Consider the following 14,819-nt stretch of genomic DNA (forward strand, 5'->3'; position numbering starts at 1 on the left):
TTTTACACAGCTGTGATCTAAGATTTTAAGTTCCAGAGGGAAGCATAATAACTGGTGAGATTTTGCACAGCTAAATTAGCCCAAATTGCATTCTAGCTTCATATTTGTCACTTCCAGAAATATTCGTGCCATCCTTACACCATTCAGGGTTTAATGTGCTCACCTTTGAGGCTCCTTGTTAAAATGAAAAAATAGAAATGGACAATATACATTTGGTAAAAGCCAGGATGAGGTTATTAGTTTTGGCATGTATGAATTTGTGTATGCAAGAGGAATCCTATTTACATTACTTGTCACTAATTACACCAATTTATGTAAGACTATAAATATTGTGATTAAGTTTAATAAAAACTGAAGGGAAAAAGCAATCGCTTTATTATCAAAACCCATTCTGGACCTTCCCTACACACAGACCCAGAAGGTCTACTTCCTCACAGAACCCACTGATGAGGTCAACTTACTCTACCTGCAAAACTGCTAGGTTTTGGTGCTATAAATGCATTGCTTAATAGCTGCTGCACAGAAGGTGCCGGGAGGAAGCCAGAATGCTCAGCAAAGGATAAGAGTCTACGGGAAATCCTTGCCCCTACCATGGTGGGTACCTCACCAGAGCAGAAATCCCTCCATGCAGATTCCAGGGCTTCCACTTATAGTGGCATGGCTAGCTATTGAGACAGCACCAATTGGCTTCCCCAGAATGGCTGCACATTTTGATTCCTTCCACCTGAAGTCAAGCCATAGTGTAGCACTACCACTGGTCTGACAAGTAGCCATGTCTATGGTTGTTTGCCACAGGGTTTTAGCCCTTGTCTTAAAGAAGCATGAATCTTCTGTTCCTCTCCCAGCAGCTGCACCAAGATCCAGATGAGTGATCACAAGTGGATATTCAGTCATGAAAGCTTATGCTCTAATACGTCTGTTAATTCAGAAGGTGCCACAGGACTCCTTGTCGCTTTTTACTGACCTAGACTAACACAGCTACCCCTCTGATACTTAATATTGCATTCTGTGTGCAAAGGGAATTCTGTGGGCTCAGCGGCAGTATACTGGGGAACCTCAGGTTCCCTCCACATTATCTCCAGCCATTTGCCGTGCACGCTTCTGGCTTCTCACCATGCTGTGTAAGTGGAGGAGGCATATAGGCCATGGCCAGTGCTAGATGTCAGACACACTATATGGGACAAACTTCCGCAGAATTAAACCTCTTAATGAAACTCCTAGACAAGCAAGGACTTAAATTATGCATTTTTACAAAAAAGTACATGCTAGTGTACTTGAAGGCTATGTCTGGGGTAGGGATTCCCCAGCTCGCGTACACGTACTTGCGCTAGTTCTCATTGAGTCAGCACACAAATAGCCCTGCAGCTGCAGCATTGGCAGGCTGAGCTGTGCAGAGTACAAACACACCTGAATCTGGAGGGTATGTACTCGGCAGGACTCAGCCATTCCCAGGGCTGGATTTATACATTATGCACCTCTAGGCACAGCATCTTCAGCGCCCTGCTTACAGTTGACCTTCATGTGTTGTGTAAAATATACCACCCCCCCACCATCAATGCCAGCACTGCTGGTTCCATAACCTCTGACCCCATTGCCTAAACCCTAAAACCATCTTTCCCCCTTGTCCCCTTCTCTGCCTGTTCCCAACCTGTCCCAGCTCCCTAGATCTCCCCTGCCTCACTCACTGTTCCCAGTCTGCCCCTACCCCCAACCTCCACAGCCCAGTTCTCTCTGCTCCATCCTCCCCAGCACTCCGATGCCTCTGCCCTCCAGCTTCAGAACTGGCTCTGTTCCTCCCCACAGCAGCCCCTCAAAGCAGTGCTGCCACCCCTAGCCCCCCTCTACACAGGGCAGAGCAGCCCCAGGGCAGCAAGGGAGGGCCAGGGCCAGGGCTGGCTCCAGGCACCAGCGGAGGAAGCACGTGCCTGGGGCGGCACATACGAAGGGACGGCATTCCGTCCATTCTTGGGGTGGCACAGTCCGGGTGTGTTTTTTTTTTTTTTTTGGCTTTGGCAGCTTTTTTTTTTTTTTGCTTGAGGCAGCAAAAATGGTAGAGCCGGCCCTGGCCAGGACACAGCCTCCCTGGGAAGGCACAAGACCCTCCGCCATGCACGGCACTGCCAGCTCGAGCTGAGCAGCCCCCTGCCCCAGGTGAAGTGCAACGGGGGGGACCATGCCTCTCCCCATCACGAGTGATCCCTGGGTGTCTTCTGTCCCTCCTGCAGCCTGGCACAGCAGCCACACTCTGGCTTTACTCGTGCAAGTGAATGAGGTGCTGGCCATGCACAGGGTGGAGGCGGTGGAGCGGCTGAGATTGGGAAGGGGCTGGGACACTCCCAGCACCTCCTGCAGCTGTTCCACCCAGCCATTCTCACAGTGCCCCTGGGCAGGCTGACTCGGACGCTCACCCTAACCACTTTTAACCGTGTAGGTATTAACCTTTAATCCACTTTTTACGTTTAGGTGCCCCTAGAAGGCCGGCGTCCCTAGGCATGTGCCTACTGTGCCTAATTGGAAATTTGGCCCTGGCCGTGCCTCTGCTGCCACCAGCTGTGCTACCACAGTATGCTGCTATTTATACCCGTGCTAGCTCGATGAGAACTAGCGCAAATGTGTGTAGGAGAACTGGGGAACCACACCCCCAGCGCGTAGTGCAGACGTTCCCTATGATGTCGTGTACATTTTATCATGTATGTATAGTCATTGTGGTGATTAGCTATTTAATTATTATATAACCCCCCATTTCTGCATTCCTTACCAAGGTGAAACACCAAATGATAGGTGAAGGTTCTTATACATCTGATGCCTGCATTATGGGGGTGCTTGTCTCATTCTCTGCAAGGCTCAGGCCAGGCTTTTGGGCCTCAGGTACCATCTTGCGTGATCCCACCTCATTCACTGACACTTTATCAGACATTCCCCAATGCCCAGTCTTTTGTGGGTTTTCCTTGGGTGAACATAGAGAAGTGTTTCCAGCTCACTGCATTCTTACATAGCCAAAGTTTTCACATTATAATAAAAGCTTGTTCTCTTTTGCTCTATGAGATCAGTATTGAAAAATGGAGCTCCTCTCATAAATCAGTAAGCCAGCCTGTTTGTTCTATGGACATTTTCTAAAAAGTTCTCACCTATGCAAACATTGGTGCAGCTTTGTTGGTTATAGCAACACTGGGAGCCTAGAGGAGACATTGCTTCTGTGATCACAGACCTTTTAAACTCCAAGCCAATTAAACCTGCTCCGTGAAGCTTAAATAATATGAGGCTAACAGTAGCTGCTGCAACTACACCAGTGTTAGCAACAGTGGGACATTTAAATAAGATTTAGCCTACTGTAGACAGATACCAGCGTATGGTATCTGAGAGACAAGGTTATTGGACCAACTTCAGTTGGGGAGAGAGCATGTGAGGCTTTTTCTTTTGCACATTTTTTCAACAGGGGCCAAGATTTCCCAAAGTGACTATGATTGCTGAGCACCCACTCCAGGGCTGCCCAGAGGATTCAGGGGGCCTAGGGCAAAGCAGGGGAGCTGCAGCGCTTGTACTCACCCGGCGGCGGTCCGGGTCTTCGATGGCATTTTGGTGGCGGGGGGCCCTTCAGTCGCTCTGCGTCTTCGGCAGCACTGAAGGGCCTCCCCACCGCCAAAGACCCGGACCACCGCCGGTCCAGGGCTCACGGGGCATTTCAGCGGTGGGGGGCCCTTCAGTTGCTCCGCATCTTCGGCAGCACTGAAGGCCCCCCGCCGCCAAAATGCCGCTGAAGACCCAGACCGCCGTCGGGCCAGGGCTCGCGGGGCCCTTGCAGGGCCCAGGGCAAATTGCTCCACTTGACCCCTGCCCAGGCGGCCCTGACCCACTGTCTGAATCAAACAGACCCCTTCAAAGCGCCTCAAGTTGGATACCTTTCCACATGTACTTTTTTCTCATTTACTTGAATTCCATAAAATACCATAAACAACGTCCCACAGATGTACAGAACTAAAAGCATACATGAGACCACTGAAAAAAGTGTTGGAGTGTGTACTGTGGGTAACAACCCATGAGCTAGGGAATGGTGTCATGGACACTGGAAATACTACGTTTTCATTTCATAGAACTGAGAAGGAAATTGACATTACATTCCTAATGCTTATGTTTATTATGAAATTGTCTCCAAATTAAAATAATTTACAATATTGATTGGTTCCATATTAAAAATAAAACCAAAAAACAACAAAACACGAAGTAACTCCCACAGTTTTGCACGATATCTATGCATAAAAGAATTCTAACTACTTAATATAGAGCTGTACTTCGGACAGTGGAATTCTAACACGTATTTCTGAGAGAGTTGCTGAAGTACAGAACTGTCATGAAAACACAGGTGAAATTGTGTCATCTGTCCCACCCTGGCTCTGCAGATAAAAAGCACATATAACATCGCTAATGTATACGAAAATAAAGCCTTAGAATTCACAGACCCAGCTAAAGGAACTCAAAGCTCTATGGGACCCAGAATATATGTGTTTTTGTTCCATAGATCATTTTAGACCAGGATAGGTCTACAGAAAATTACAGATCACTTTGGTTTACAGGTTGACAGGTCTGATCATTAAAGCTCCACGCTTGATGGGGTTCCGAAATGTCACACCATAATATATACACTGTTTCCTCCATTATTAGAACTGGAAGCTATTTTAAAAATGGAGAACTCAGTACAGACACACAAACACTGTGTTTTCATTGCAACTACAATCAGAAACCTTAACAATGTAAAGGCTATATATGTATGTCAACTTTTCCAAACTTCCACCATTGTTTAAAAAAACAACTGTCTTTGTAAAATTCCCATTAGGTCCCATTTCTAAACCAAAAGCACTCAAAGCATATAAATAATACAAACTGATTTTGCTTTGTGGTTTCAAGGCAACTGTAATTTACAGTACACTGTGAGGTTGGGTCTATTCTGGTCTACGTTACAATGAAGGGTACAAAGTGTTCGACAGATCCTCTCTCACAAATCTCACTAGTAGCTAACGGGAAATATACAAAGAATGAACTTTAGCAAACAGGATTTTTTTTAAAAATATCAAAGTATCAACAGCAGAAAACCAATGGCATCCTGTCTTTCACTGAGAATTACAGGAGGTTGGAATAATGATGTGCAGTTAAGTGAGATGAATAATACAGGCACTGGATTTCTAACTAGAAATTTTCTAGCCTACGTGTAGTATCTAGCCAGAGACACTTATGTTGATTATCAATGGCATTTGGTTGCAGAGCACATTTTTTTTTGAAATAGTGTTGTGTTCATAGGCACATAGTGACTTTCTGTCACTCCCGATGGACTCAGATTTAACACAAGAACCACTTGAAAGTACATGAAGCTTTTTGTGCACATGGCTGGTTCTCTGTAAAGGGGTTTTGGCATTAGTGACTATGCTGAATGTTCACAAAGATTTGATGCCAGGTTAAAGTACGCACATCTGGATGCACGCAGAGCGAAGCTGCGCCCCATTCTACCTCTGTTGGAAACATTAAATGGAATAATCCATAGAAACAGCTACAAAATGGCAAACAAGGAAAAAGCACGTGTCACTTTTTGGTATTTTAGAACTAACACAACATAACCTTGGTCAAGACTCAGATGAATCTAAATTCCATCCCTATTTCTTTGATTGACTAGATTTGTAGCATATTCTAGGACTCTCAGCTTTTGATTAAAACCATGTGCTTTCCTTCTTGTATATTGCATGTCAATGCTAAAAAAGAGTAAATGCAACAAGAACTGAATCTTAGTTTACTATGTGTCAGGGATAATTAGAAACAGAAGATAAATTCTTACTATTTGTTAATAAAGTCCATATGTTGCTTTTTCATTTTTCTACTTACCTGTTCCAACCTCAGTGTCTCTTAACATGCTACAAAAAAGGGAGCATAGAAGTTGAAGTGAGGTGAAAATGATAAATAGCTCATTAGGAGGCGAAGAGCTTGAAAATACTAATATATAGTTGGAATACAAATTGTTGTTTCTATAGGAACTGGATAATGATGCTGTGATATGTACTGATGTACACAACCTTCCAATCCTTCACAATTATACAGAGCTGTGCCAACCATTTACAGGTCAAATCTCTTTACAAGTTTTGTGAAATACATCATTACCCAAAAAATATACAACAGCCATCAAAAATGTTCCATCCCCATTACAATCTCTCTCAATGCAAGAACATAAGCACAGGTTCAAATACAAAATATTTTGAATGTATGCCACTCTCTTCACGGAATGAAACACTGTTCTTCTGCAAAGGCTGAGTCAGAACTGTTTTGACTCCTGTCAATTGATGTAATGACCCAGAACAATACTGTAAAGCATGTTCAACAAAACCTTTGGTCCTGTCTCATAAGGATGGGAGAAAATCAATGAATTTCCCAATTTCCTCAAATACTGTGGATTGAATGTCTAGCAATGGTTCAATGACGGTTAGCAAAGCTCTTGATACATTCTGATCCCCATCCCTATTTTTCCAACTACCCACTTTTATCACATCTTCCTCATGCGGATACATCTTAATTAGAGTCCCATTTCACGCTAATAGGACTCGGAATGTCTAGGACAGCCGGGAGAGGGTTGCTAATGAAATGAGTGGGATACACCTGACGTAAAGAACAGATTGTGATGACTCTTGCATGACTGTACAGGTGGGGAGGTGGAACCTCTAATTAATCTCTGTCCCAGATTCTGATGTGGTGCTGGTATCATATGTACATTGCTAGTTTAAAACAAGACTGCATCCTTAGATAAAATGAAAAATTTACCAGCATTCTAGAACTTTGGAGTTTCAAGAATTCCCAAACTCTTCTGAGACATTCTACTTCTCACACCTTTCTTTGCATAAGGTACATAGTCCAACAAAGGCAGCCATCTACATCACTGAAAAGCAACGCTTTAGCCTTTATTCTTAATGATAGTCTTGGCAGTTGGCCTTTCAGAGATGATAATTTTTAATTCACTATATCCCATTAATATAGTCTCACCATAAAATCTCTTCCTCTATAATCCCAACATCAGCGTACCATTTCAGACCTCATATGCAGGGTATTTTCTGTACAGACTAGTAGTGCATTTGCCTTTCCTTCCATCTCTTACTCTCTGCCATTATTCTTGCATTTATTCTCCCTGACGTGGAAAGGCCATTTTTACTCTTGATGTCTTGCCTTTACAGTCTGCACATTTTTGGCTAGTACAATGGGCCTTTGTGCATAATGATGATTCCAGAGACTTTCAAGAACCAGCACAAAACACTAACTGGGTAAAGAGATGGGATAAATATCAATCTTTCAAAAGAAATAAATGGTCTTGTAGCTTCTTTCAGTACCATTCATATGGAATAAAGCCACTTATAACAATACTCTATGGCCTGAGAAATCATCTGCATTTTGATACTTGCATAGTATGAGGAAACAAAACTATTTTCTGGCTCACATTGCTCCTGCTGAAGATAAGCGCTCTCACCCCTGGTAATGCAACAGATGATTTTCTGGTTTACTCCTTCCTACTTCTTTCTAAATTTTTTTGGTCTATATGTACATTTCTTCTGTGCACACATACGCAACACTGTTGAAAAGCAGGACGCATAGAGACTGTTTCCCAGAAACACTCCTACTGCTGGCACTGCCGTTGATTGCACAGAAGACTAAAGAGGTTCTCTTTGCAATACTTCACCTGAGGATTTTCCACGAACTGATGATCATATCAAAAAAGGAACAGTCTATTTCTACTCACACTGACTCCTTTGGGAGCAATTTGCCCCTACTCATAAAATCTCAGGTTGAACAGTAGAGCAAAATTTTACAGCTTTATTTGTAGGTTCAATAAAAAATACTGAAGCACCCTAAAAGTTTGCTATGAATAAACTTCTCTGGGTCTGGTAGTGCAGAACATTCTGCAGTCTCCCCACTTCTGAATGACAAAAAATCTGGAATGATAAGAACAAGATCTCCACTGAATCCTGTCAGTTGAAGCAATGAACGTTCAGTTGCTGTTTTGTCATTGCGCCACTGCTCTCATCCTTTCCAGCTCAAAGGAACAAATCCTCAAATTCAAGAATGAATTCTGGATTTACAACAGTGGACATCAGCAAACCTCTCTCTTCTGACACTGGATCATCTCTCAGCATGAAATTTGTGCGAGAAACTGAAGTCTGTAGAGTTAAAACTTGCAAAGCAGAACTACACTTCAAGTACGAGTTTATCATTGCTGTTGACATAAAGGTATCTTGTGTATTTGAACAAGTAATCGAGTCTATTCTAATGCAATTAACCACCAATTGAGTTTAAAACAATGCTAAAGTAATACCCTACAATAACTACAGATTTGTCTGAATTGATAATTGACCACATTAGACACTATTTAAAATATTAAACCATCATTTTAAAACTTTACATTGGGGAAATGGCCACTGTGATTTCAGAGATGATTTCAAAACTAGCACTTTAAAACACAAAGATAGCAAAACTCTCTGGAGAGGAGCTAGAATCTGTAAAACCATGTTATAGCTTACTGTAAGTGACAGATCAAGCAGACTACTACTTATAGAAGACTGGGCAACAGGAATAGACCGAAGAGATCTTAGCGTGTCGGTGTCCACTACTGAGAATCTAAAGAGCAAAAGAGTAAGGACATTCCCTTTTGTCCACAAGTCCCCAAACATATTCAAAATAAATAATATTCTAAGACAGTACAAATAAAAATACTGCTCCCATTGAGTCAATTACATACATGTATAGCATGCCTACATATACAGAATGGCGTGTCTCTTTGTTCACAAACAGGAAATATGGCAGTGCACTATCAGTATGCTTTGATATTTCTAATTTTTTTTTCTGATGCTGAGATATATGAGGAAACTGCATTCACAACTTATTATTTACTTCTAGTAGTAAAGAGTTCACTGTGTTCATGTTTCATGAGTTAGCTCAAGGATTAATGGTCCTCTGAACAAGTGCTACCAGTAAGATATCCATTTGTCCCGTTAGCATCACTGGTCCCATTTGTGGTGGTAGTGTTGTGTGGATTATTTGAACGAGGTACTGAATCATCCTCATCCGAACTGGATTCAACATCACTTCGGTTATCCTTTGCTGCCTGAAGAACATGTGAGAAGGAGCATGTTATAGGCTATTGCATGACAACGCGATGAAGCATGCACTAGTTCATGCCAGAATCACAAAAATTAGAGCCTGAAGAGACTCTTCAATCTGAACTTTAAAAGAGGCCTCACCCCTGACATGATTTGGTGCAACTACCTTCCTAGGCACCCTTCAAGCACTGATCGCTGTACAAAAGTCATTGGGGTTCCTCTTCTCCTCCTTGATTGCATTCCTCAAATGTATGACCTTGGTCATACAGTGTAAGGTGTAATGCAGCAAAGCCAGAAAGAGGCAGAGAGTAAAGAATGCTAGAGTTGCCCTCACTGCCCTGTTTCAAGGCACGCATGCATTTACCATGGTCGTGAGGAATGTAGTGCCAGCATGGACAGCAAGCAATGAGAGAGGAAATCAGTGAAGGTGCATTAGGCATAAGGCACTAATGGGAAGAGGCCTACAGGCCAACAGTGATGTGCAACTTTAAAGTTTTTCCTTCCATGTTTGGTTCTATTAATATACATATTATTATATTGCATGTATTAAGAAGCCACAGATTAGAAACACAGGCACTAGCTTTCTTCAGTGTAATAAATTTGTGTGAATTGGCGGTGAGGGCAAAAAACAGCTGATGAAGTGATTTCTCTGAAATGTTTAAAGTGCTCTTGGGTAAAAAATTTAACTCTACTTGTTTCAGTTTTTACAGGGATCCTTCTACATTCCTGAAGAAGACCAGAGTATCTCCCCCTCTGTTCCCTCTTAATAGCCCAACTACTTTGAAGACTCCAGCAGCAACCACCATCCTCACAATTAAGGCTGACTGACATGACTCCTTTCAGACCACATTTGTTAATTGGCCAACAGAGAATAGAGCACAAGGCACACTTGGGAGTTCCAAAGTATCTGCTACTAAGTACAGTCCCTAATGCCAGTATCTTATAATGCTGCAGATATGAAGCCCTTGAAATCAGACTTCTGCTCAAATCAGAATTTTGATTTTATACTCCGCAATTAAATATTACTATGGACTCTTCCATATAATGGGACTTCTAGGTTAAAGCTCTTGAAATAAAATGATGCACTTTGAATTACACTTTAGTCAAACACAAGTTATGCACTCAATACTGAGGTTAGTGGGTGAAATTTAATAGCCCGTGTTATACAGAGACAAGGTGGTGAGGTAATATCTTTTACTGGACCAACTTCTACTGGTGAGAGAGAGAAGCTTTCGACCCACAAAGAGCTCTTCCTCAGGTCTGGGAAAGGTACTCCAAGCATCACAGCAAGGTGGAACAGAGTGTTTAGCATAAGTAATTAGCACATATTATAAAGGGCCATTCAAGGTAGAGTGGTCTGTTAATAGGTTACACAGGTCAGACTAGATAATCTAATGGTCCTTTCTGGCCTTTAATTCTATGAATGTATGAAAATTTAGGGCTAGATCCTCAGCTGGTGTAAAACCAGAGTAACTATAGTGAAGCCCAGTAATCCAAAATACTATTCTAAACTGTGCTCCCAATTGTTAATTATGTGATTAGATATTATATATTCAAAAAATGCAATATGTATAATACGCAGGGGGTTTGTTTTATAACTTTAGATACAGGTGTAGCACCTTGTTGTACTGTGTACTACTCAGTGTATGGCAAATAAACAGAATCTGGATGGTCATTTATATGACAACTACACAGCACACCATTTTTATAAAACAAACTGCAGGGGACTGGACTAGATGACCTCTCGAGGTCCCTTCCAGTTCTGACTCTATGATTCTTCAGATTGGGTATAACACAGAGTAAAGAATGAAGATAAGATGGCATATGTTGACCACCTAAATTAGCTGGTAAACTACAGTCATAACTGATTACCTGATTAGCTCAAATGCACCTGATGAAGATTACTGCTGGTTGAAAATAAATTGAATACTATATGGCTGCTGACTAAATTATTAACATACAGACCTGACTGAAAAAGAGAGCTTGTTGTATAAGTACCTGTGACACAGACATGCTCAGACAAGTATATTACCCCAAACCATCTTCTCAATATTTCACCACTATAACTACAGTAACTATAGTTTGTGTCTTATGTTTTTCTTTTACCTGTAGCCTGATGTTTCCAAATCCTTTTATGTGCCTGTATTTTGAATCTTTATTTCATGCTCACGTAAATAAACTTTAATTTGATTTTACTATAGATACATCTGAGTGCCTCGTGCTAAGAAAAGTGTTGAACTGAGGTGAAACTGCTGAAGTGGGGGTGAACTGAATGGAGGCAGTGGATAGGTGTGACTGAGGGTGTCCAGAAGATAAGAAACTTGGTACTCCAGAGTAACAGAGTGGGGTGTGTAAATTGCTAGCTTGCAGAGGGAAAGAGAAGCGCTTGTATAGCCGGGAACAGCTTGTGCTGCCAGCAGCTAACTGGTGACTGGAAAGAGTTTCTCCTTATGGGCAGGAACAAGACTCCCTCCCGCTGTAAGCAGGTGGTAGTGATTCACCCCAGACACCTCGGGTAACCCCAATAAGTGTCCCAGTAGTCCAACTCAATAAAAAAAAAATACTAGACCATTATAACAATGACCCAATTTGCAAGAATGAGAAAAAAATGCTATGATACCACACTGTATATTTTATTATATTGTATTATCTGAGAAACAGAACAGTATGTGATCATGTAAATTAACATTGCATTGTTGAGGACAGAGTTAAGGTTGCAGGTGGATCCTTAACCTTAAAAACAATGAGGAGTCCGGTGGCACCTTAAAGACTAACAGATTTATTTGGGCATAAGGTTTCGTGGATAAAAAACCCACTTCTTCAAAATTACAGATGCATCTGTAATTTTCACTCCATGCATCTGAAGCAGTGGGTTTTTTACCCACGAAAGTTTATGCCCAAATAAATCTGTTAGTCTTAAAGGTGCCACCTGACTCCTTGTTGTTTTTTGTGGATACAGACCAATGCGGCTATCCCTCTGATACTTGACATCCTTAACCTTGTCATTTCCTTATTTCTCAATGCTTAACTCTGCAGCCTTAACAATGTCTTAACAGTTTTCTTTTTGATGGAATTAATTTAAATTTTAATTCAATACTTTAGGTAGCTGACACACTGAAAAACACAACCTGAATGGTGCCAGAGCAGAGGGTTAGATTATTCTACAGTCTATCATGTTTATCTGTATTACAGTAGCTAGACACATCCACCAGGACTGGAGTCCTGTGGGGTTAGGCACTGCCAGTGCTTAATTTGTAATGAAAGAGGTGCTGGGGCTCAAGCAATTAAATGCTGGGGCTCACACAATTTTTTTACTTTCATAATGGATGTGACAAGCCTAGAGGTGCCGGGGCTCAGCCCTGGCAAGCCTTGGCACACATTAAGCACTGGACACTGCACAAACACAAAGATAAAAACAGTTCCTGCCTCTAAACACAGCCTAAGCAAGAAGCAGGTGTAACAATCAGAAGAAACAGGGAGGAAGGACATAGGGAATAAGCAAAACATAGATTTGTATGCACGTGTCTTTCGCACAGCAGAATCAGAGAAACTTACATGCAAAGGGTTCCACTTTCCAGCCTTCCAGGACAGCACAAGGAAAAGGATAAACAAGTAGAGTAAGAAAGTCACAGTAATGCTGGTGTGAAATCAGGATCACTGAGGCTTAGAATTGCTAAAGCAGAGGTGTCCCAACTGTGGCCCTCAAACAAAATCACAGACCACGGTAGTACACATCTTTAACACAGAGGAGGCAGCTGATATCAGGTGGGCTCAATCCAAAAAGGAGCTGAGCACTTTGGCTGCAATCTTGTAAAGCAGTTAAGCACATGAACAGTCTTATTCACTTCAGTGGGACTACTCACATGTTTAAAGTTAAGCATATGCTTAAGTGCTTTGCCCCTTCTTAGTCTGCGCCCACAGACCGAATAGTTCAGCATTTTGATTTGAGTAGTTTGGACATACTGTATGCTTGGACTTGGAGATGCTGGGAACCACAACCCTGTTTTTAAATTGAAGTGGCAACAATGTGTTAATTTTGTACAAAGTGGTATGGCCCTTTGGCTCCTGGAAATACGGCCCTTTGTTCAGCCAAAAGGCCCCTGAAGCTTAAGACTGTGAAGAGTTCAGACCCACATCTCTGCCAATTACCAAAGAGGCAGCATGACACGTTTCAGTTTATTTTATTATTCTTCTCAATTGGGAGGCAGATAATTTTCACCAAATATTCTAAGAAAGGAAGTAAAACAGAACTGGCAGAATGCAAACAAGTTCTTTTTACACAACTCCTATATGTGTAGTGGGATTTGACACATCTATTTTTAAAAAAGGAAATATTAACAACAACATAATCTTAGACTTAAAACTGCATGTATTTGGAGTTCACATATCTAGTACATTTGTTATCAAGGAACAAAGCTAGTAAGCTTTCCATTAAAGGAAGGAAAAGCATATCACAATACAGCATCTGTCCTCAAGTGTGTGTTTGGGGTCAGATAAAGAACAAATCACTGGACAATTACTAAGTGTTATTTACTAATTTTAAAAATATTACAAACAACATGTTACTGCGAAACATCAGACAGTGTTTGTATCATCTTACCTTGCCTCTGGAGATAGCTTTATATGCTGCTTTTATGATTAGATAAGACCAAAAACAGTGCAGGACTTGAAGTACTATGAGCAATATGTTAAAGAACCACAGGGCAGGAAAATTGCCCATAGCTTCATACAATTCAAACAGCATTGTGTTTAATATCCTGAAAGAGAGAGGGAGACAAAAATACTTACATTTTCTTTGAGTCAACAGTAATCTAAAAAGGAGCCCTTTTTCTAATTAAGATGACAAATATTTGATTAGATGGTATCCACACATATATTCAATTCTCAGATTTATAATGAGAGAGTGAATAGCACTGGAAGAGGAGTGATCAAGCGTCATGTGTGGCGCTGTGTCTCCAGAGGTAAATGACTGCATAACATCACCTTCACTAATTAATTTCAACCAGCAAACACCCCATATACAAAGCAAAGGTTCTACACTTCCCTGCCTTCCTTTCCAGAGCTGGTGAGTAACCAGACATAGGTTCTCTCTAACATCTCTTTATCCTAGACAACCGCATTCTTCAGATTATTCTCCTCCTCATGCAGAGTATACACTTTCCATCATGCCCATCATAGGCTAACAATGAAACACTTAAGCAAGAGGGACACCTCTCACTTCCAGGTAACCTAATTCTTCTGAGAAGGAGGGACCTTAAAATCAGATTGTACTTGAGTACAACATAATGCCACCAACACTCCACCCATTTTACTGGTATAATGAGTTTCCCCCCTCTCTGAAAGGAATTTGTATGATTTGGATTAAAAACATATATTAAAAATAGTAACCAATAATTGCTATCAGACACTTCTTATAACAAAGAACATTAAACCATATGGCAGTGAATACATTATTAGAGCATTTGTCAATACTATTTACAGCTCTGTTAATGTTTTTACTGTAAATTCCCAGTCTTGACATGAGCAAAGCCTCCAGTGATGGTTTGTTGATTTGAACCTGTACTATGAGACAATTCAAGTAACAAGAGACTTCAGCAACTGTGGTATATAAGGCAATAGCATGCCAATGATAAGACTCATTCATCACTTGAAAACTAAAATAGTGCTTCATACAATCTGGGTCATAGTGAAGAGTGAGGC

General features: G+C 41.4%; 1 protein-coding gene across 2 annotated transcripts in view; it reads right to left on the reverse strand.

Moving 5' to 3' along the window:
* Positions 1-7,021: 7,021 nt before the first annotated feature.
* Positions 7,022-14,819, reverse strand: part of CERS6 (ceramide synthase 6) — a 221,049-nt gene continuing 213,251 nt past the window's right edge. Inside the window, exons 9-11 of one of the 2 annotated variants that reach the window (XM_075070136.1) lie at positions 13,720-13,876; positions 12,671-12,698; positions 7,022-9,120 (exon numbers count right to left, since the gene is read on the reverse strand). In XM_075070136.1, the coding sequence (XP_074926237.1) occupies positions 8,963-9,120; positions 12,671-12,698; positions 13,720-13,876 (343 nt within the window). In that variant the 3' untranslated portion in view covers positions 7,022-8,962. Of the gene's footprint in view, positions 9,125-12,670; positions 12,699-13,719; positions 13,877-14,819 lie in introns of both variants that reach the window. The other variant, XM_032770951.2, reaches the window with a different exon arrangement.

The sequence above is a fragment of the Chelonoidis abingdonii genome, chromosome 10 (assembly GCF_003597395.2).
Source record: "Chelonoidis abingdonii isolate Lonesome George chromosome 10, CheloAbing_2.0, whole genome shotgun sequence".
NCBI lineage: Eukaryota > Metazoa > Chordata > Testudines > Testudinidae > Chelonoidis > Chelonoidis abingdonii.